This window comes from Thamnophis elegans, chromosome 12 (assembly GCF_009769535.1).
Source record: "Thamnophis elegans isolate rThaEle1 chromosome 12, rThaEle1.pri, whole genome shotgun sequence".
Classification (NCBI taxonomy): domain Eukaryota; kingdom Metazoa; phylum Chordata; class Lepidosauria; order Squamata; family Colubridae; genus Thamnophis; species Thamnophis elegans.
The window spans coordinates 11,629,526-11,651,060 of NC_045552.1; the positions used below are offsets into that span (position 1 = coordinate 11,629,526).

General features: G+C 44.3%; 1 protein-coding gene across 3 annotated transcripts in view; it reads right to left on the bottom strand.

Annotated features, from left to right (window-relative positions):
* The window catches only part of ARHGAP33 (Rho GTPase activating protein 33), a 44,824-nt gene that overhangs the window by 16,322 nt on the left and 6,967 nt on the right, over positions 1-21,535 (bottom strand). For 2 of the 3 annotated variants that reach the window (XM_032228436.1, XM_032228435.1), the window contains exons 2-14: positions 15,190-15,284; positions 13,774-13,858; positions 13,381-13,464; positions 12,493-12,630; positions 11,131-11,223; positions 9,682-9,804; positions 8,098-8,175; positions 6,401-6,467; positions 5,396-5,455; positions 5,111-5,260; positions 3,818-3,920; positions 2,639-2,783; positions 28-110 (exon numbers count right to left, since the gene is read on the bottom strand). In XM_032228436.1, the coding sequence (XP_032084327.1) occupies positions 28-110; positions 2,639-2,783; positions 3,818-3,920; positions 5,111-5,260; positions 5,396-5,455; positions 6,401-6,467; positions 8,098-8,175; positions 9,682-9,804; positions 11,131-11,223; positions 12,493-12,630; positions 13,381-13,464; positions 13,774-13,858; positions 15,190-15,284 (1,304 nt within the window). Of the gene's footprint in view, positions 1-27; positions 111-2,638; positions 2,784-3,817; positions 3,921-5,110; positions 5,261-5,395; positions 5,456-6,400; positions 6,468-8,097; positions 8,176-9,681; positions 9,805-11,130; positions 11,224-12,492; positions 12,631-13,380; positions 13,465-13,618; positions 13,682-13,773; positions 13,859-15,189; positions 15,285-21,535 lie in introns of those variants that run through there. The other variant, XM_032228437.1, reaches the window with a different exon arrangement.

A 21,535-nucleotide genomic window follows, 5' to 3' on the forward strand; every position in this document is an offset into this window, starting at 1 on the left:
TTTATCCATGTCCCCAACAATACCTACCGGTAGTGCGGTGGGGGCAATTGCTGGATCACATCATGTACTCTCACTAAGCGCTCTTCGCTGCCAGAAACTGAGACAGCCTCCTGTAAGAAGGGGAGGGAAAAAAAGAAAAAGAGAATTGAAGGAGGGGGACTAGAACTCACTGTATCCCAGTGAGACAGAGCCGAGGTGGCGCAGTGGTTAGAGTGCAGCACTGCAGGCTACTTCAGCTGACTGCAGTTCTGCAGTTCGGCTGTTCAAATCTCACCGGCTCAAGGTTGACTCAGCCTTCCATCCTTCCGAGGTGGGTAAAATGAGGACCCGGATTGTTGGGGGCAATATGCTGACTCTGTAAACCGCTTAGAGAGGGCTGAAAGCCCTATGAAGCAGTATATAAATCTAACTGCTAACTGCTATTGCTAGTGACTGGCCCAAGGTCATCCAACCAGCTTTCATGACTAAGGCAGGACTAAACATCAGTGTCTCCTGGTGATTGAGCCAAGTCAACCTGCCAGCTCTCATACCTAATGTGGGACTAGAAGTCACCGTCTCCTGGTTCTTAGGCCAACACCTTTACCACGAGACTAAAAAAACTAGTTTTTTTTCCTGAGTTTCAGCTTTCAGTTTCACTTAACAGCCAGGTTGCTAATGTAACAACTGCAGTGATTTGCTTAAAAATGTGGCAAGAAAAGTCACAAAATGCGGCAAAACTCACTAAAAAATACCTCACTTAGCAACATAAATTTTGAGCTCAATTGTGGTCATATGTTGAGGACTACCAGTATTGTACTATTTGTCCTGTTGACATCAATAGGATGAAAGCCTGATTGTCAACAGTAGGTGGCAGTAGTTAGCAAACCATGGTGGATCCCTCAACGCTAAGCAAAGTTGGCTAGGAGGCTACCAAAAATTACTAGGATTAAAACCTGGATGGGGCAGTCAAAAACTATCCAGAAGAACAAAATGGCAACACTTTTCCAACTCTAATTACAGTTAAAAAGAAATCAATATGGACACATCCATGGACTCACAAAGAATTGAGGCCAACTCAACAGAGTCTTCACTTTTCCCTAAAGCAGTGTTTCTCAACCTTGGTGACTTGAAGTCCTGTAGACTTCAACTCCCAGAATCCCATAGCTGGCTGGGGGATTCTGGGAGTTGAAGTCCACAGGACTTCAAGTCACCAAGGTTGAGAAACACTGCCCTAAAGCCTAACTAAGGTTCTTCCCGCCTGTAACTTCCAGCTGCTATGTTTAATGGCGCCATGAAGGGGAATAACGGCTTTGTATCAATAAAAGTGGAAGTTCAGAAAAGGGCTCTGAAGCATGACGAGAAGGAGAAGGTCCGAAGTCTATCCTTGAGCAATAAAGTTGAACTTCTGGGTTTTGCAAGATGGCCTCTTATGAATAAGAAATGCCACCAAGCTAAAACAAATAACAGTTCAAAGAGAATGGAAAGGAATGCCGGGGGTGGGGGGGGGAGGAAAAGGGGAGGGCAGTTGGGAGTTAACTCAGCTTAAAATAGCACCACACAAAGAACAGGTAACACAAAAGAATAATACAGCAGGAGAAATTGCTGCTTATTATGTGGGAGGGCAATGTAACTGTACTCCTGCCTTCCCACCTCCTCCCTCTCTTTGTTCTACAACCCCCAATTCCACTGTTCTACCAAGGAAAAGGGTGTGCAGCTCAGAAGGCTGTGGAGTGTGTGGTGCCAACGCTCCCTTCATCACGTGCATCTCCAGCAGGCGCACCCAGGAGTCACTAGAAGGTGTGAAGAAATGACAGGATCCTCAAGATAGGTAATAAAAGTCACATGAGTAGTGGAGGGGGGGGGAATCTTCTTATTAACGTTAAATGCGGCATAATATTAAGGTGTTGTTAACCAATTTAATTTGCGCTTTGTTCCGGGTTCCCTTATTGAGAAAGGAATGTATCTTTTCAGTTTGTGGCACCAAGATTATGTCACGACTCCTAAAGGACCCATCTTGCATTTCTTGTTATCATTTGGGTAGTTTTTAAGAAAGGTCTCTATTGTTACCAATTCTTTCAGAGTAATATAGGATGGATGGATGGATGGATGGATGGATGGATGGATGGATGGATGGATGGATGGATGGATGGGAACGAGGAGAGGGGAGGGGGGAAGGAGGCGGAGGAGGAGGGGGAGGGGGAGGAGAAAGAAAACAGGAAGAAAAAAGAAAGAAAAAAGAAAGAGAGAAAAAGAAGGAAGGAAGGAAGGAAGGGAAGGAAGGAAGGAAGGAAGGAAGGAAGGGAGGAAAGAAAGAAAGAAAGAAAGAAAGAAAGAAAGAAAGAAAGAAAGAAAGAAAGAAAGAAAGAAAGAAAGAAAGAAGAAAGAGGAAAATCAACAATTAGAATAAATAAGATGTTCTAAAGTCTAAACTGAGTAAGTAAACTCAAAGGCACATGCAAAATGTTCCTGTATTTTTTTAAAAAAGACATATTTTCACACAACTGAACCCTCAACAGAAGGCTCATGAAACTCAAAGCAATGAGGAAGCAGCTTCCCCTCAACTGGACGCACAGGAAGGTGAGCTGCTAAGGTACAGCACACTGGAGACGAGAGTTGCAAGAAAGGGAATCTTCTCTAATGGTTTTTTTTTTAAACCTACCGCAAATTTGTTGTAGAGCTGATAGGTGAGCAGAGGGTTTGGTAATTCCCGGAAGTAGAGCTTGCAGAGAGAGCTGACCGAATGGATGTCTTGCAAGTAAACATCTTTGGAGAGCTCAGGTACCCGCTCGCTATCAAATTCATGCCTGGGGACAGAGACAAAAGAGAATTCATCAGGGGGCAGGATAGATTGCAGGAGTTCATTGTCACGTTCAGTGAGGCCTCCAGTGGAGAAACTTGTCTGGTAGAAAGACAACAGCAGACAGCTCAAGAATGCAAAGCAGGTGGGACTATCGTTTGTGCCAGGGGTGTCAAACTCACGGCCCGGGGGCCAAATCTGGCCCGCCGGGTGCTTAGATCTGGGCCGCGGGGCCGCCCTAAATACAGCAAAGGACCAGCCCATGGTGCCTCTGCCAGCAAAGCAGGCGGCCATCCTGTGTTCTGTTTTTGCTGGGAGAATGCTTGGGCAATCACAGGCACCCCCGATATGAGTGACGTCGAGCTGGCCATGCCCACCCTGGCCACACCCACTCACGGTCAAACACAACCCTGAATGAAATCGAGTTTGACACTCATGGTCTATGCTATTAGGATTTTCCTAGTTTTTATTTATTTGTTTTTTATCCTGCCTTTATTATTGTTTTATGAATAACTCAAGGCGGTGGATATACCTATTATTCCTTCCTCCTCCTATTTTCCCCATTAACAACAATCCTGTGAGATGATTTGGGTTGAGAGAGAATGACTGGCCCAAAGTTATCCAACCAGCTTTCAGGCCGAAGGGGGGAACCAGAACTCACTGTATTCCGGAGATATGTAGTCTAAATAACTTTCTTTTCTCAGAGAGTCAAGGACATCTTGCCCTGCACCTGGAATGGTGTGACTGGGAGGCATCTCCAGTTGGGACGGTGCCTGATTGGACCATGGGATGCACATGTGGGTGCTGGGCAGGGACTTGAATTTTCACTTGGGTGGGGAAAAACCTGGAAACTTTCAGATTCGGGTTTTCCCAGACGTACCAATATGACATCTCTATTAGAATGGAACTTTGAGGAAACTCAAGCTTCAGAGCCTTATTTCGTTAGGGGTGTTACTTGGAACCCCGATATTTGCATTATTACTTATTCTTTGCCTTACTTTTTACATGTTATCTATTGTTCCTCCCATGGTCTACACTCACCGCAAACGCTGGATGTTGGAGGAGACTCCGGAGAGGCGGTAAATGCCATCCACGATGCCATGTTTTTCAATGAAATCAGAACAAGAACGTAATACCTGGGGGACTGACATAATAAAAAATGTCATGTCTTCATAATTCTTAGAAAAAAACAGACAACAGAAGAGTAATGTTTCCTGCTGACATTACATCATTTAGGAATATGGCAGGGGGTTGAGAGGGAGAGTACGTGCACAAACATATGGCTACCTTTCAAAATGTTTAATCATACGCCCACACACTTCTAACTAACCTTCTGTGAAGAGGGTTTCATCCTGCAATGGATTGACTCAGGGTGATGATTGATGATGACATTGAGGAGGAGGAGGAGGAGGAGGAGGAGGAGGAGGAGGAGGAGGAGGAGGAGGAGGAGGAGAAGGAGAAGGAGAAGGAGAAGGAGAAGGAGAAGGAGAAGGAGAAGGAGAAGGAGAAGGAGAAGGAGAAGGAGAAGGAGAAGGAGAAGGAGAAGGAGAAGAAGAAGAAGAAGAAGAAGAAGAAGAAGAAGAAGAAACAGAAACAGAAACAGAAACAACACACATGTTCTTGATGATTAGTTGATCCCCTGGATTTTCACAATACACCATTAATAGCCATTAACTAACTATCAACAGACTGGATTCATGCAACATATGCTAAGTCACAAAATAACATGAACCAATGGTTAAAAGTAGCCATGCATGGGGTATGGATGCAGCCTCTAGATTTGTAATCATCCTAGTTAAGGCTGGTGTCCCCTCTAGAGTTGTACTCATCCTGTAGGGCTAGAAGTGAATTCCGGCTTCTGTTACTGCCGGTTTGCTCAGGGACGCGATAGAACAGGTTCGGGGGCATGGCCAGCCAAGTTACTATGTACTTGGCCGAAAAGGTCCAAACCCACCTCTGGGCAGGGATCTCCAACACCTGGTCCATGGACCAGCATCGGTCAGCGGCCTGCCAGGAACCGGGCCACGTAAGCAAGCAAAGCCTATTTTCACATGCACAGGATTCAGGCAGTGCATGAAACGATGCCCCCCGCCCGCCCCCACACACAAACATGGTCCACAGAAAAACCCCTCTCCACTGAACTGGTCCATAATTACAAAAAGGTTGGGGGTCACTGGTGTAGGGTGAACACTGCCATAATTTTGCGATTAGGAATGGGGATGAGGTGGGGTGGGGTGAGGCAGGAAACTACATCTTCTTGGAAGCAGGCAATGAAAAATAAAATTGAATAGCAGACCAGCCACTCTTCCATGTACTACAGAAGAGCCAACTTACCATCACTGCCTGAGTTTTTGAGGTGTTCTCCTAAATCACAGCCAAAAACCCTCTCCCTGAGGATCCCCCGCTGCTTCAGGCGCTGTTTGCTGGGCCTAGACTTCATAAACGTACGAAGGAACCCAATGAGCTTGCCATGTTTCTTAGACACTGGAAGAGAAGGAAAAACAGGGAGGATGGAGTGGAACTGACCTTTGGACCAGGGAGACAAACTTTTCAATCAGCTTTCCTCCCAGCTGACCATTAGCTCCTGTCTTCCCTTATTCCATTGAGGTTATACTTTACCTGAGGTTGGGGACAGGAGGCCGGGAGTCCTGGGGAGGACACAGCTTGTCCCCTCTGCATCTACACAGGGAGACACGAAGAAAGTTGCAAAAAATTCAGAGAGAAGACAAAAATCCACATGGACCAGGTTGTGGGGGAAAGAGGATAAGAAAACCAAAAAAAAGCACCTTTGGGGACAACCATGACCTGGATGACTGAGAATCTCCAGAGACACTAATCAGAGGGTAGATCTCAATGACCACTTATGGACTCTTGAATTCCTTGATCCTATGTTCTTCTGCAGATCTTTCCACCACCTCAAACTAGGGGAGAACTTTTCCACAATGGCAACTGCTTTATGTAGTGTTCTCCATACGTTCATTTGCTTTATCAAGGGCCAGCTACAAATCACCCCATTGCTAGATAGGGGGGATGAAAAGGGACTGTAGACCATTTAGTTCATTCCCTTAGATCGGGGGTGTCAAACACAAGGCCTGGAGCCTGCAGGCAGCCCGTAATGTGGTTGGATCTGGCCCATCGGCCCGCGTTTGCTTCGGCCCAGTCTACCCAACGTGAAGAGGAAACATCAAACCAGCATGGCTTTGGCCCAGTCTACCAGTGCGAAGAGGAAACATGCCAGTAGTTTAGGGAGTGGCGTCCAGTTGGCCACGCCCACCCAGTCGGCCATGCCCAGTGAGTGGCGTCAAGCTGGCAACGCCCACCTAGTTCAGTAATGGCAAACCTTTTCGGCACTGAGCGCCGAAAAGGGAGTGTGCATGCGTGCTCATCAGTGTTGCCATTCAGAAGAGGAGGGGACATGTGAGCGCCGGAAAATGAACTTCTGGATTCCAGCTAAGTCTTCTGCTAACTGGCGCACATGCACGCATGATGATCAGCTGGCCGGCGCCCATGCTCACCCCAGAAATCAGAGACCAGCTCTTCCAGTTTCCAGCCCCCAATGAAATTGAGTTGGACACCCTTGCCTTAGATTGATGCAGGAGGTCCCGAGCACAATGAGGCACTCACCTGGTTTGACTCCTGGACTAGGGCGTTCTGAGAACAGTTCCACACATTCGCTGGGAAAGAAACCCACCTGGGGGGGAAAAAAATACAAAATCCCTCTAGGTACAAAGCCCCACCGTTACAGGAAGTCCTCAACCTTTAACCATTCGCTTAACAGCTGTTAACAAACTTACAACTGCCGAATAAGCTGCGACTGACGATCAGTTCTCATACTTATGACCACTGCTGCAGTGTACCCACAGTCACACAATCACAATTCAAGTGCTTGGCAACTGGCATGTATTTATGATAGTCGCAATGTCCTAACAATGTTTGGACATTGTCCAAACAATGTCAATGGGTGAAGCCAGATTTGCTTAACAACCCATGGTTTTTAAAAAAAGGTTGTAAAATTGGGCAGGATTCACTTAACAACAGCACCTCTTAGCAATGGGCGCTCTGGTCACAACTGCGGCCATAAGTTGAGGATTACCTATGTGGGAATTAACTCACTCTGCCCCTATTTAAACTCATTCTTTGTGAATAAGGAAGAGTTTTCAGAAGGGGTAAATCCAGACAGATTTTAAACATCGATTGTATTGATTATGCACTGATCAATACTTTTTTCCACACCTTCACAATTGCTTAACAATTAATTTAATCATTGTTTTTTTTAAATGAGAAAAACATTGCAATGGCCTAGAGGTGGAGCTCTTGCCTCACAATCAAAAGATTGTGAGTTCGATTCTAGGTAGCGGCACGTATTTCTCTCTCTGGGCGCAATGAGAATATATCTGCTGAACAAAACTCCGCATTGGTGACAGGACGGGCATCCGGCCATTAAAACACTCTGCTAGCTCCATTCAGTTGCCCAAATTCCAACCCCGAGGGATTATGGGCTCGTTAAATGATGATGTTTTTAAAGGAGACTAAAACATGTTTCACGTTAACTAAGAGACTGGAGACTAAAACAGGTTCAGCATTAATTAAAAGACTGGGAAAATAGCAGAGTGCTAAACTGGAAAGGGAGCCAATTGCACTTTCAAAAAAAAATCTGTTTCATTTGTGCTGAAATATTTTAGACAACAGTTATCAATTGTTCCCCACTGATTCCTTCCTTCCAAAGGAATTCATATAACAGCAAGCAGGAGAAAGCTCCAAGGGGAAGCGATGGGTAGGAGAAAAGGCTCAGAATCTGTTGATTATATGTCACTAGCTGTCCAGATATTTATTTATCCCAACCCTCATTCCATGAATGTTGCCCCAATTTCTAATGTTGTATTTTCCCCTTTACCAGAGGGAGCCCTCTTGTGGAATAGAGTGAAGCCGTTACCATGGCAACTCCACAACGCTGTACAGTAGAAGCCATTTTACAGCAGTACGGTTGAAGCCCAAGAGATTGTATCTTACCCCCCACAGTACTTGTTTCCAGAGAGTAAGTAATCTGTGTACCAAGTTTGGTTGAAATTGTTCAAGGCATTCCAGAATTATGCTGGAACATACATACATACATACATGCATACATACAATTGCCCTATGTGTGGCCTTGTCCATTTTTCAGATAAAATGTGAACACAACAGTTCTTGTCCAATGTTTTCCAATATAACCACACTGGTTGCAGAATTCAGTATCCGAAATCGACACCCCTGGAAATTAACCATGTTGGGAACCATGATTTAAGCCCAAGTGGCTGTGAAATGCATTGTTCATCAAGTCTAACCTGGAACGCATGCTTCCCACGCCACCAGCTCCTGTCCTCTTTGGGGGGCATGTCAATCACGGAAATGATGTCTCCAACCTGTGATAAACAGATTTAAAAAAAAAAAAAAAAGATTATAGATACCATGCTGAGAGATTCAACATCACATGGATGGAAGCCAGTTGATTGCCAACACATCAAGAAAAGGAAAATCATTTACAGATAGACCTTGTTTTACAACTGGTCACTTAGTGGCCATTTGAAGTTACAAAGGATCTGCCAAAAGCTACTCGCAGGCCTGATTTTGAAGTGACGACAGCCACAGATTCACTGTGGTTACATGATTGCATTTTGGGGCACTTGAAAACCGGCTCACCTTTATGGCCATTTTGCAGTTTCCACAGTCATGTATTTTTTTGACATTTTTTGCCAGTTTCTGGTTATTTACTTCCAGTTTCCAGCAAAAACACCCATTCAGTAAGATGGATTGGCTTAAAAACCACACCATTCAATTAAAAACCACTGCAAAAAAAAAGGTAATAAAATCAGGTCCGATTATGTGGTCAATTATGGTCTTAGGTTGAGGACTACCGATGCATCTTTTGAAAAGTGCAATGCACGCGAGCAGTTTCTCATTCCTAGCAATTTTAAGATACGATATGTGGGCTTCAACTCCTAGAATTCTGGGAGTTGAAGTTCACATGTCTTAAAACTGCTAAGGTCGAGAGACACTGCCCTAGGGTGTTGCTTTCTTTTTGCTAAAGAACAGAAAACAAATTTAAAAATAGTTCTTTTATCTAGGAATAGGAATGGACTTGGTGGCTAAGACTCTGAGCTTGTCGATCAGAAAGCTCAGCAGTTGGACGGTTTGAATCCCTACACCACGTAACGGAGTGAGCTCCTGTTACTTATCCCAGCTGATGCCAACCTAGCAGCTCGAAAGCATGTAAAAATGCAAGTAGAAAAATAGGAACCGCCATTGGTGGGAAGGAAACAGCGTTCCGTGTTCCTTCGGTGTTTAGTCATCCCCGCGATGCTGCAAGGTCCTCCTGGAACCATCTCTCCCTGAGGTTCGAATGGCTGCGGCGCACGAGGTCTGGATGACACCACCACCCCCTCCACGGGGTGCCGGTGGCCCGTGGCCCGCAAGGCAGCAGCGAGCGTAGCTCGTGCTTCGGCAGGAAAGGGGCACAGCAGAAGGAGGCAGGAGGTAACGACGAAGGTAAAAATAAAAGGCAAAATTCGCAATAAAAAAGAAAAAGAAAACAAAAAATCCGGAGTGTCACTGAATAGCTCCTGTTAGGCCGAAGACTGAGGTTAATCTGGGAGTCAGAAGGAGGAACAGAGGGAGTGTCCTCAGGTTTACCTCAGTCTCCAGGCAATTGGGCCGTAACAATACCCCATTCAGTAACTCCTCCCACACCCCACCTCGGAGACAGAGATGAGCACCGCACCCCAAAATCGGGAATGACTAACACATAGGTGCGAGGGGAACCTTTACCCTTACGTTAGAGATGGAACTGTAGTTTGCCTAACAAGCTTAGAGAGCCATGAACCGACAAAGATAAGTTGGTAAAAGTAATGTGCGTTGCTGGCAGGGCTCACCTCGAAAGAGAGCTCATCACAGGCCTGTGCCGTGTAACGTTTAACCACATGAGCAGCTGCAATGGCAGGAACATTGATGGAAGCTTCTTCATTGACCAAGAGTCGGTTGCCATGATTGTCAATCTGAAATGAAACAACCAGAAGCGGGCAACTTAAATGTCTGTGGAGATTCTCCACACCAGTGGTGGGTTTCAAAATTTTTTAAAACCTCTTCTGTAGGGGTGGCCTGCTTTGCGGGAATGGCTTGCCGGCCATGTGACCGGGTAGGAGTGGCTTGCCAGCCATGTGACTGTGTGGGAGTGGCTTGCCGGCCATGTGACTGGGTGGGAGTGGCTTGTCAATCATGTGACTGGGTGGGCATGGCCAACTTGTAAAATGTGATGAAACTCACTTAACAACGCTCTTGCTTAGCAACCAAAATGTTCGCTCAGAAACTCTGGCATTTGAAGCACGCAAGTCTTAAAGCTGTCAAATTACAAGACCCTTGTACCCCTAACCCTTTAGAAAAAAAAAACCCAGGGGTGTTCAAACTTGACAGCTTTAAGACTTGTGGACTTCAACTCCCAGAATTCCTCCTCTCGCTCTTCATCTTGATGATGTGCAGACGGGCAGGGGGAGGGAGCTGGAACTGGTTCTAAACGGCACTGTAGATTTGTGGAACCTCTTTTATAGAAGAGGCTAGAACTGGCAGGAACCCACCCCTGCTCCATACCCATTGGTACCCAACTCAGATGACGTAGATAAACTTCCAAGTGGCCTTAATGACTCGCTAAAAGGATGAAAATGACCAGCCGTCTGCAAAGAGTATAATAAAATCCTTTCATTCCCCACTACCATCCAGTCAGAGCTGAAGAAGCTCCTTGGATGAGAAGTGAAACGTCTTTCAAGAAAAAACAAGGAAGTCCAGTTGCTTCTTGAAAAAAGCACCTTTGGGAATAACAAGGACCTGGATGACTGAGAATCTCCATAGACATTTAGTGATTGGGAACTTTGACGATAGGGAAAAGATTGGAGTGAAACTGAAAGGCAGCATTAGGTATGGAGCAATAGCGATGCTCAACAACTAGCCAGAACTCCATTTTTGTTGGCAAAGGGGTTACAGGAGGCCGTTGTAGCCGAAAACAGAGCTCGGGAGCCTGTTTTCGCTGGCCGAGTACTTGAGCCGCCACAGGCGCCCCCAACATGAGTGACGTCAAACTGGCCACACCCACCCTGGCCATGCCCCTGATCGCCCTTCCCAAGTTCAAACACAACCCTGATGCAGCCCTCAATGAAATTGAGTTTTGACACCCCTGACTTAGATGGTGTTACCACCACAGTTGCGATAGAATTGGGTAGCCGTATAAATTTAGTAAAATAAACGTTACCGTGTTTTCTATCTCCCACCCCTCCTCCCCATGTCTTTAATTTGATGGCTTCCGGTCCGCAAAACATGCTCGGGAGTCTCACCTCCATCCAGGTGAGAACTGGGCTGCAATTGATATTGCTATCCACGATAGCAGAGAGCTTCTCGAGGTACTGGGAAAGCATGGGAACCAGGAGCTGCAAGGGAGAGAAATAAACAATATAAATAGCGATAGTCTTTTCCAAATTCAAGCCTCAAGAAGAACCAACAACAGTTTGAGAGAGAGGTTGGGAAACTTCCACATTTGGAAAAAAAAATCTTCACAGCAGTTCATCTTATCCAGGAATGTTTATTCTGAACAGCAATTGTTTTCTAGAGCAGTTATTTCTCAAGATCACAAACTTTAAGAAGTGAGGACTTCAATTCCCAGAATTCCTCAGAGAGCATGAAGTGCAAGGGGTTCTGGGAATTGAAATCCATACATCTTAATATTCCTGAAGCTGAGAAATAACAGTCTAGAATCTTCTAGATGGCTTTCAATTGACCTTCCATTTGAACCTCTCAAATGACAATATCAAGAAGCTCCTGGCTGCAATTTATGCAACTTCTAAGCTACAACCCATTCCTGTATTTCAGGTGAGGTTTTTGCTCCTCCAAAATTTGAAAATTTGATGCTCTTGTGTAACAGGAGACCCCTCTGATTATTCTTCCATTATTCATCATACAACGTGGCATATTATGGTTGTGCTGTAGCCTGCCGGTGGCCAGCGGAGCTGGCAGCAGAGTCGGACAGTGAGGAGGTTGGGGAGGAACATGGGCCAGTCCTGGGAGCTGAGGAAAACTCAGACGAGGACTCTACGTTGGAGGCAGAGAGGAAACTAGACAGCAGTGAGGCAGAGGAACAGTTGGAGCCTGTTCCTAGTGTGCCCGTGCTCAGAACTGCCAGAAGACAAGAATAACTAAGAAAGCGGGGTCGACTTGGGAATAAAGCCACATCTTGAGGTGATTGGCCCCTCCCATAGGAAACAAAAGAGGAGTGAACGGGGAGTGGGTTTTTACAGGAAGCAATTTGTTCATTCAGTCGTTTCAAGACTGGAAAGTTCTGTTTGTGACTATAAGAGACTCTGTGCCAGGTTTTGCCTTGCCCTGCATTTGGAAACTAGTTATTTGGCAGCGCTCCAAGCGAGATAAGGTTCGTGTGGATAAACATTCCTCTGAAAGGCTGTTTGCTAAGCCTTGCTGACTGTGAATGAAAGGAATTCACAGACGTGTAAATAAAAGGGGGTTTGCCAGGACCAAGACTTAGCTTCTTGTTTTGGGTCAGAACAGGTTGCTCCCAAACAAGAAACTTGAAGATGTTGAGCAACCTTCATCTTTGCCGAACTTAAAAGGTCAACCCAATGATTGGGAAGTATTAGCTGGCAACACAAAAAGTGCTCCCTTACACACACAAACCAGACAGTCACCTCGGGATGAGCTTGCACCTGACTGAGGGGTGGCAATTCAGGGAGCTGAGAGAAACGCCGGTCAAAGATACAGCAATGCAGGTGAGCATCCAAGGTGCGGAATTCCTCATAGCTGCGATGCACCTGCCAGCTTTTCCCCTGGACCAAAATAAGGAAACGTCGTTAAGTGGCTTTATCAGTGAGACGGAAGCCCATCAACACCACGCCTATTTGTATGTCATAAATGTATTTAGTTCTTATGAGAACAACGTGGGGTAGGTGATTACAGATCATGAGACCGAGGTTTGAGTCCAGCTTCAGCCAGGAAAGCTTTGAGTTAGTCAAATGTCTATGGAGATTCTCAGTCATCTGGGTCATGGCTGTCCCAAAGATTGCTTTTCAAAAGGCAACGAGACTTTGTTTTTCCTTGAAGACGTTTCGCTTCGCATCCAAGAAGCTTCTTCAGTTCTGTCAGTCAGAACTGAGGAAGCTTCTTGGATGCGAAGCGAAACGTCTTCAAGAAAAAACAAAGTCTCAGTTGCCTTTTGAGTTAGCCATTCTCTCTCAGCCCAACGTATCTCGCAGATATCTTATGGTGAACAAATGGCTGAAGGAAATAAGAGGGAGGAGCCCTTTGTAAGCAGCTTTGATCTTCTACAGAAACAGTGGCATAGTAACCTCACAAATAAATAAATAGCCTTACACTGGACAAGGCCCTTATATCTATAGCAGAGTTTCGGTAATTTGCAGAGTGGTTAATTATATGTGTAATCTTTCCTTCTTGGATTAGTAAGTTTCTAAACTAAGTTTAGTTTCGACTAATCAGTCGAAAGCCCTGCATTAGATGAGGAGAGTGTAACTCTTAAGAAACTAACTCAACAGGTTTTGCCTACCGTTTTTGTCTCTCACCTGACAGGTAACCTGAACAGGGAATAAAAGGCTGCCCTCTTCCAAATTGTTGAGGTTTTCATTTTGATCAGGGGCAAACTGAAGCTGGAAAGAGCAAAAAAAAAAAAACAGTTATAGGATATATTTCAATTTGAACATCATTACACCTATCCGCTAAATTACCTTTTTGTCAAAGACATCCAAGAGCCAAGGAATATTCATGTCCTTGGAAAAGGAAGGGGGGAGAATGCATTCACACCTGGATGTGTCCAAAGTCCACGGCCTCATAGTGGAAATGGGCACATTCGGTCAGCTTGGGAAAATGGCCGCTAAATTACCTTTTTGTAAAAGACATCCAAGAGCCAAGGAATATTCATGTCCTTGGAAAAGTAAGGGGGGAGAATGCATTCACACCTGGATGTGTCCGAAGTCCACGGCCTCATAGTGGAAATGGGCACATTCGGTCAGCTTGGGAAAATGGCCACGTGTGATGGAAAGCCTGCGGGGCAAGAAAAAGATGCTGGGAGTGAATCAAGGAAATTGAAAATTCCAAGTTTTCGATCTTATCAGGAAGCCAAAGCATTGTGATCTGTGGCCAAGGTGAAGAAACTGTGAAATTGTGCAACTATCAGCATCCTTCATCACTGACCATGCTGGTTAGGGTTCTGGAAAGCATGACCTCTTCATCTCTATCTTAGGGGGAAATATTAAAAGTAATCACTCTTACTGTGAGCTTTTGAGCCTCTCTCTCTCCTTAATTGCTTTGTGTTTGTCTCCATTTTAATTCCACTGCTTGATGTGGACCAGACTTCTGCCCCCTGAAACCTCCAGATGAGGCTGCAAGACCCAGAAGTCCTAACTTGCTGGCTAGGAATTCTGAAAGAAGTCCCAAGACATCTGGAATTCTAAAGAAGTCCCAAGACATCTGGAAGCCCCCAAGTTTGAGAATGCTGGATGCCCGGAGAAGCCTTCTTCAGCATCAAAATGCTTTCAGACTTTACTTTGTGGTCACAAAGACACATTCATATCTTGTACTAAATAGAAGCAAGATTGCACCCTTCATTTATTATACTGGAGATTATACTACCCGAGACTTCTCAGGAAACAACAACTGAATGAAGAACTGCTGGTGACCTTCTACCTCTGTACCATAGAGAGTATTTTAACTTACTGTACCTGTGTTTGGTTTGCCAATTGCACACTGGCAGATAGGGCAGCCCTCCAGTGGGTTAACATTATTGCCCAGAGGATCATTGGTTGCCCTCTCCCCTCTTTGGAAGAGCTTTTTTAGCTTCCGCTGCCTTAAGAAACTTCAAAACATTCTTAAAGACCCATCTCATCCTGAGCACCCTTTTTTTGAACCATTACCATCTGGCAGACGGTACAGGGCAATAAAAACAAGGAGAAATAGGCTGAAAAACAGCTTTTATCCCAGAGCAGAAACTATACTGAATTCTACTGTAATAATGTAATTAATGCAATATCAGGGGTTTTTCAATTCAATTGTATAGAATGTGAAGGATGTGTTTTTTGTTTTATTTTTATTTTTATGTATAATGTACACTGAAGATGGCATTTAATTTCATTGTACAAGGTGACATGACAATAAAGTAAAGTAAAGTAAATTTGGGTCCCTTCTATATTTTGCTAACACTTCTATTTTTCTTCCTACTGTGGCAAATCCATTAAGAACAGAAAGAGAAAATAACTGCAGATTATCTTTGGAGTGAGATGTTAAAGGCCCTCCAGCTGGGAGGAGCTGACAAAACTCAGGTTTGCCCGCACAACACAAGCCCATGCTCCCCAACACTTCCTCTGCCGCTGAGTTACCTCTTGATTGGTTTTCCCTTGAGGTTACTGGTGGCATTTCCCAAAGTACGGACTTGTCCCTCGCCTGTTGCATCAATGCTGTCTGTGCTCCGAGCCTGCATGGTTTAAAAACAAGCAAAGTATGCACAAATTTAACTTATCACATGCTGTGTAGTTCAGAAAGGTTCTCCGGAGGTCACTTGTCTTCACTCAATTGTTGTGCTCTATTTCCACACACCAACCAAGAGAAGAAATAGCTGTCAGAGAAATTTCATGGGGGCTCAAGAAGCTAATCCCAGGGATTGTTATCAGATGTGGTATGAGTAGACTTCCGCTTATGCAACAGAATTTCCCCTTCTTCCCTTCCCCCTCTTTCCCCTGCTCCACTCCTCAAATATGTTCCAGAAAGTCTTGAGTGGCTGCACAGGAAGAAATAGATTTATCTGACACATCCTCTCCCCCCTCCCTCCCTCCCTCCCTCCCTCCCTCCCTCCCTCTCTCTCTCTCTTCCAAACAGCCTCCAAAAATGTATTTAGAGAGTCAAAAAGAGAATTGGAAATACTGGAAGATACCTTTGAAAAGGAGATAGGGGCACGGGCAGAAATCCTGGAAACTAGGCAGCAGAGAGAGTAGAGGTATGAAAAATACTCAGATTGAACAGCCAAGAAGCAGATGTAGAAGGAGATAATGATCTTAGAGAGGAATATCGGAGACAGGTCAAAAAAGAAAAAAAAAGCATAGCAATTAAAGTATTGAAGCAGGCAAGAGATGATGGATAGATGATTTTTCATTTTTGGTGTTGTTTTGATTTGCTTCTCTTTTCCTCTCTCTCTCTCTCTCTCTCCTTTCTTTTCTTTTTTCTTTTTGTGGGTAGGTGACATGATAAGAAGTGAGGTAGGATAGAAAGAAAATGTTTTTTAACAAAGGATATGATATGATTAAAAGTTGGAATAAGAGAAAGAAATAAGAGAAAGGGGGGAAATTGGCGCGTACGTTTTATATAATAAAATAAGCGCAATAATAAGAGAAAACATGGAATAATCGAATGGTGACAGATTGCAACTTTATATAAATATGTATTACTATTAGAAATATATAAGTTGGTTGAAAGTAATAACTAGGACTAATGCTATTAGTTTTATTAGCATTAAAATGCATGACCCCAAGGTGCCACATTGTCCACACCACGATATGTTTGTATAAATAAATAAAAACAAAAACAAAAAATATATTAATCCAATTTTGCCATCCTGCATCAAAAACAAGTAGATCATATATTATTGGGATTTTTTTTTTAATGTCAAAAATCTGCTTCAGGGAAGATCAAGGAAAAGATATATCTGGTCACAAACTGCTGCAAATAGGAAAAAAGTTATTTTAACCCCTTGAAGAGTCCGTGCGTTACAGCAAAAAAATGTTTACGCTGTGTGGCGCAGCGTCCAATTCAAGTGTTTCAAGAATGTATATTTAATTAAAGAGAATATACCTCCATCGAAAGCTAACTACTAAAATTACTATCATCTCTGTTATCTCAACCATCCTCCAAAGAACTCGATGGCATGAAAAATAGGGATAGCCCTCCTTTTGTCCCTGGAAGAACTCTGTGAGGTAGGTGAGGTTGAAGGAAAGTGGGTGGCTCAAAATGCAGTGAGTTTTGCAACCCAAGGATGGTTTCTAATGCTGGTACTTTTTCCCAGTGTAGCAACAGCACTTATTTACCGCTTTACAGTGCTTCACAGCTCTAAGAGGTTTACACAGTCAGCCTCTTGCCCCCAATATTTGGGTCCTCCTTTTACCCACCTCGGAAGGATGGGAGGCCGAGTCGACCTTGAGCCTGGAGAGATTCGAACTGCCAAATTGGAGGCAGTCGGCAGTCAGCAGAAGTAGCCTGCAGTACTGCAGTCTAACCACTGTGCCCATAATTATACCGATAGTAGCTGATTTCCTTGTTGACTTCTGCATAGCATAAAAGAAAATATATAGGTATCCTCCAATAAACTATAAATGGAAGAGAACCAGCAAGAGAAATACAATGCTACAACAGTATCATTTGGATTCCAATGGATGAGCTCACAATTTGCCTTGGACGGAAGCATAAGAGTTGGAAGGTGATCTTGAACTGCAGGAGATCGACTCCTTTAAAATCCAACTTTTGCAATTCCTGCTTTGAGATTCTTGTGGTGAGTCTTGCCTCCAGAAGTTGTGGGTGCTCCAACACTGGAGGTTTTTAAGAAGAGATTGGATAACTGTTTGTCTGAAATCGTCTAGGGATTCCTGCTTAAGCAGAGTGGGGGGAGGTTGGGCAAGAAGACCTCCAAGGTCCCTTCCAACTGTCCTCCTGTCATTCTATTAGTCTACTACCTTGTAAAACAGTGTTTCTCGACCTTGACAACTTTAAAATACTCCCAGAATTCCACACACCCAGAATTCCATACTGGCTGGGGAATTCTGGGAGTTGAAGTCCACATATCTTACAAGTTGCCAAGGTTGAGAAACAATGCTGTGAAATATTTTGCTCTACAATCAAATACATTGCATAATCCATAAACTGCACTACATCTTAAATCAAAACACGCTATCTTAAAACCATGCTTATCCTGAAGTAAAACCGAATACAATGAATGATGGTAACCAACATATGGCTGAAATCATCTATCACATTGATGCTTAACTCTATCCTCCAATTCCTCCGTGCACAGCTTGTCTCCAAGTTTCTCGCCATCTCCTCCCACTTTGCGAAATCTGATGAACTGCTAAAGTATTAATAACTGAAGAAAGCCCGCCGTTTAAAGTGCGATCGAAGCAGAGCACAGCCATTCCTTTCACGATACAAAAACTATGTTGCTGTTAATCTAAAACCACAACATAACCGGACACTGTGCATCACTGTGCAAACTTCAAACCAACACTTCCTTTTTTCTTTCAAAATCATAGGTTGCAAAATCAGAGGTCTATTGGTATTGCCATTCCCCAGCTCCTCCTTCCAGGCTGTTAGTTGGTCTGTGGTGGAGTGCGGTGATGTCATCTCCTGTGTTGTATTTACTACGCATTTCTGGAGAAAAAGAACGCTTTCCGAAGCCACCATCTGGCTCCTAAACATTTTAGGATGTTTAAGCCACAGACCCCAAATCTATGTCATCTTCAAGCCACGCGGTGCTTCAGGAGCCGCTTTTGATCTTACAACCTTAAACTGGTTTCCTGCTCCTGAGCATTCTTAGGACATATTGAGTTACAACTCATATCATGCCCAATTTGGGCAGGTGATCAGAAGTGGTATTTAGCTGGTTTGGGCAAACCGGTAGTGGAGATCGTGGGTGGGACCGCCCACCCGTCCCGGCGCTATGCGGTCCTATTTAGTGACATTTTTAGGCTGGGCACATGTGTAGAAGGCAGGTGCATTTACGGAAGGTGCTAACCAGTGGGAGAAATAAATGAAACCCACCGCTAGGGGTAATCCATAGGAATTGTGACTCAAGACACCTGATAGGATAAAGCTGAAGAATACTGCTGTAAAAGGCCAGGACTAGAAAAGATGAAGAATTACTATCTATCCTATGGAACTGCACATTGACTTCTGTTGGAGAGAAGCACCTGAGCGAAGAGGGAGCACAAGGAATTGTGTTTGGGTGGAAACCTTCTCCAAAAGTAGGGCAAAATATCCACCACCCCGGAGGCCATGACATGAGCCAGCAGACCTGTTGGATGATGTAGGGTTTCTGACTCAAAGTGGCTTTGAAATTTTCAGTGGGTCACAATTAATTAAGCTGCTCGACGTTATTGTTATGAAAAAGAACCTGCAATGTAATGGAATAATTTTTTTTTTCCTTCTCCCTCTAATTTTCCTTTCCTGGGAGCATGGTTGGAGAACAAAAGCCATCCTCCAACTTGGCCTTCAAACCCTAGGCCAGGGGTTGGCAACCTGCGGCTCTGGAGCCGCATGTGGCTCTTTCATCCTCTCTGCTGCGGCTCCCTGTCGCCGATCAGCTCCACAATTGATAGAGCTTTCAGTTAGGACAGGTAGAGGAAAAAGGATGCCGCGCTAGGAGGAGAGACTCTATGGTGGAGGAACCGGACTTCCGGTCAGCTCCAGAACTGAACAGGGGGCTTCCAGTTAGGACCTTTGTGGCTCTTTGAGTGTTTAAGGTTGGTGCTCCCTGTCTTAGGCAGATGTGTCTACAGGGCCCTGTTAGCTGACAAAGAGAATGGAACTTGGAAAGAAAAGAACCATCAAATCCCTCCACATCATCCCAGTTTCCAATCAAGCAGGCAAAAGTTCATCTCCCCCACAAGAGAAAAAAAGGGGAAGGGTGTTGCTATACATAGTTTATTGAACAACTGCAATTGGTTTATAATCCCCATCGTTTATAAGACACACTACATGTTAAATATCTACCTGAAGTCAGAACTACAAAATGCACATTATCATTTAGTATGAATGCATGAATTTAGTGTATCTTTAGGATTGTTTGGAAGGAAATAGCCCGGTCTGGAATTCTATCCTCAAATCCATCTGATGGTGTTTGACATCTTTGGAGCAACAGGTAAAAATTGGATTTGTTCAAGTCAGCTAATTACTTCGTAACAGTAATTTTTTAAAAAAATGTTTACACTAATTTAATTTGCCTCATAAGCCATGCTAAGAATCCATTGGGACCGAAGAGCAAGCTAAAATATTTGAGGAGAAGACTTTTAAATAGCAATCAGGTTTCCATAGGAGCTGCTGAAAATAGAACTGGAGAATGTTGGTATCTTGCTCACACACGTTTGCAAGATATTAAACAGAAAATAAACAAATACATTGACAGAGCATGGAAATACGCTGAGATCTTGGCTGTCTGGCCAAGATCAACCAATAAGTGCTATACGTTCCTGAGATGGTCTTCAAAAATTTTAGCAAGCAGTTCTCTGCCCGGTGAGCATGGTCATGGTGGGTGTGGCCCAGTCGGCCTCCTGCACCATGGGGGGGGGGTTGCCCTCCCCGAGCGTCCGCGTGTGCCCTGCATTTACCTGCATGCAAAACGGGCTGCGTGGGGACTCCTGGGAGGGGTGGGTGGGGCCAGCCAGGAGTGGGATTTGCGGGTTCTCTGAACTGCACAGAATCTTAGCTAGAGGTTCTCCCGAACCCCTCCGGACCGCCAGCAGCCCACCCCTACTATAACTAATGAGCAATCGAGCCCAAATCTCTGTAAACTTAGTCAAATCAATGCATTAATGCAATGCAATTCATTCAAGGATTTTAAATAAATCCCTGAGAGTTTCCATTTACAAAAACCTGATTTGCACTTAGAAGTCTACATTGGTTCATAAGCGTAAAATGCAAATTGTTAAAATATCTAGTAAATATAAAACAAGATGCTTGATATCTTTTACCATCTTTCCTAAGGATTCAACCCTTACACATCCCAAAAAAAATTTCAGAAAAAGAACCAGAATCTTGCCACTTTAAATTGCCTGTACAGGTAGTCCTCGATTTACAACCACAATTGAGCCCAAAATTTGTCATTAAGTGAGACATTTGCTAAGTGAGTTTTGTCCTATTTTGCGGCCTTATTTGCTTATTTGTTAAGTGAATCACTGCAGTTATTGTTAGTAACACAGTTGTTAAGTGAATCTGGCTTCCCATTGATTTTGTTTTGTCAAAAAGTTGCAAAAGGTGATCATGCAGCTTTGGAACACAGCAATGGTCATAAGTATGAACGAGTTGCCAAGCATCTGAATTTTGACCCCCATAATCACAGGGACACTACAATGGTCATAAGTGTGAAAAATGGTCATAAATCACTTTTTTCAGGGCTATTGTAACTTTGAACGGAACAACTAAATGAATCATTGTAAGTTGAGGACTATCTAGATACAGATTTTTCATCTGAAAATAAGAATTCTTGCTGGAATTCTTGAGTTATATTCTCAACTTTTTTGCTAACAAATACCATTCATCAAAACCAGAGGCTTAGTTTAGTTTAGTTTTAGTTTAGTTTTATTGATCTTGTATGCCGCCCACTCCCGAAGGACTCCGGGCGGCTTACAATAAAACAAGGGAAGGGGATAATACACAAAACAACATATTAAAATACACAACAGTCACAATTTCCGAGGGGCTGGATATTTCGAAAGCCCCCCCGTCCTACTGGAGCAGCCAGGACTTAACGGCTTTGCGGAAGGCCGGGAGGGTAGTAAGGGTCCGGATCTCCACGGGGAGATCGTTCCAGAGGGCTGGAGCTGCGACAGAGAAGGCTCTCCCCCAGGGAGTCGCCAGCCGACATTGGCTGGCAGATGGAATCCGGAGAAGACCTAACCTGTGTGATCTAATCGGTCTATGGGAGGTGATCGGCAGGAGGCAGTCTCTCAGGAGGCGGTATTCAGCCAG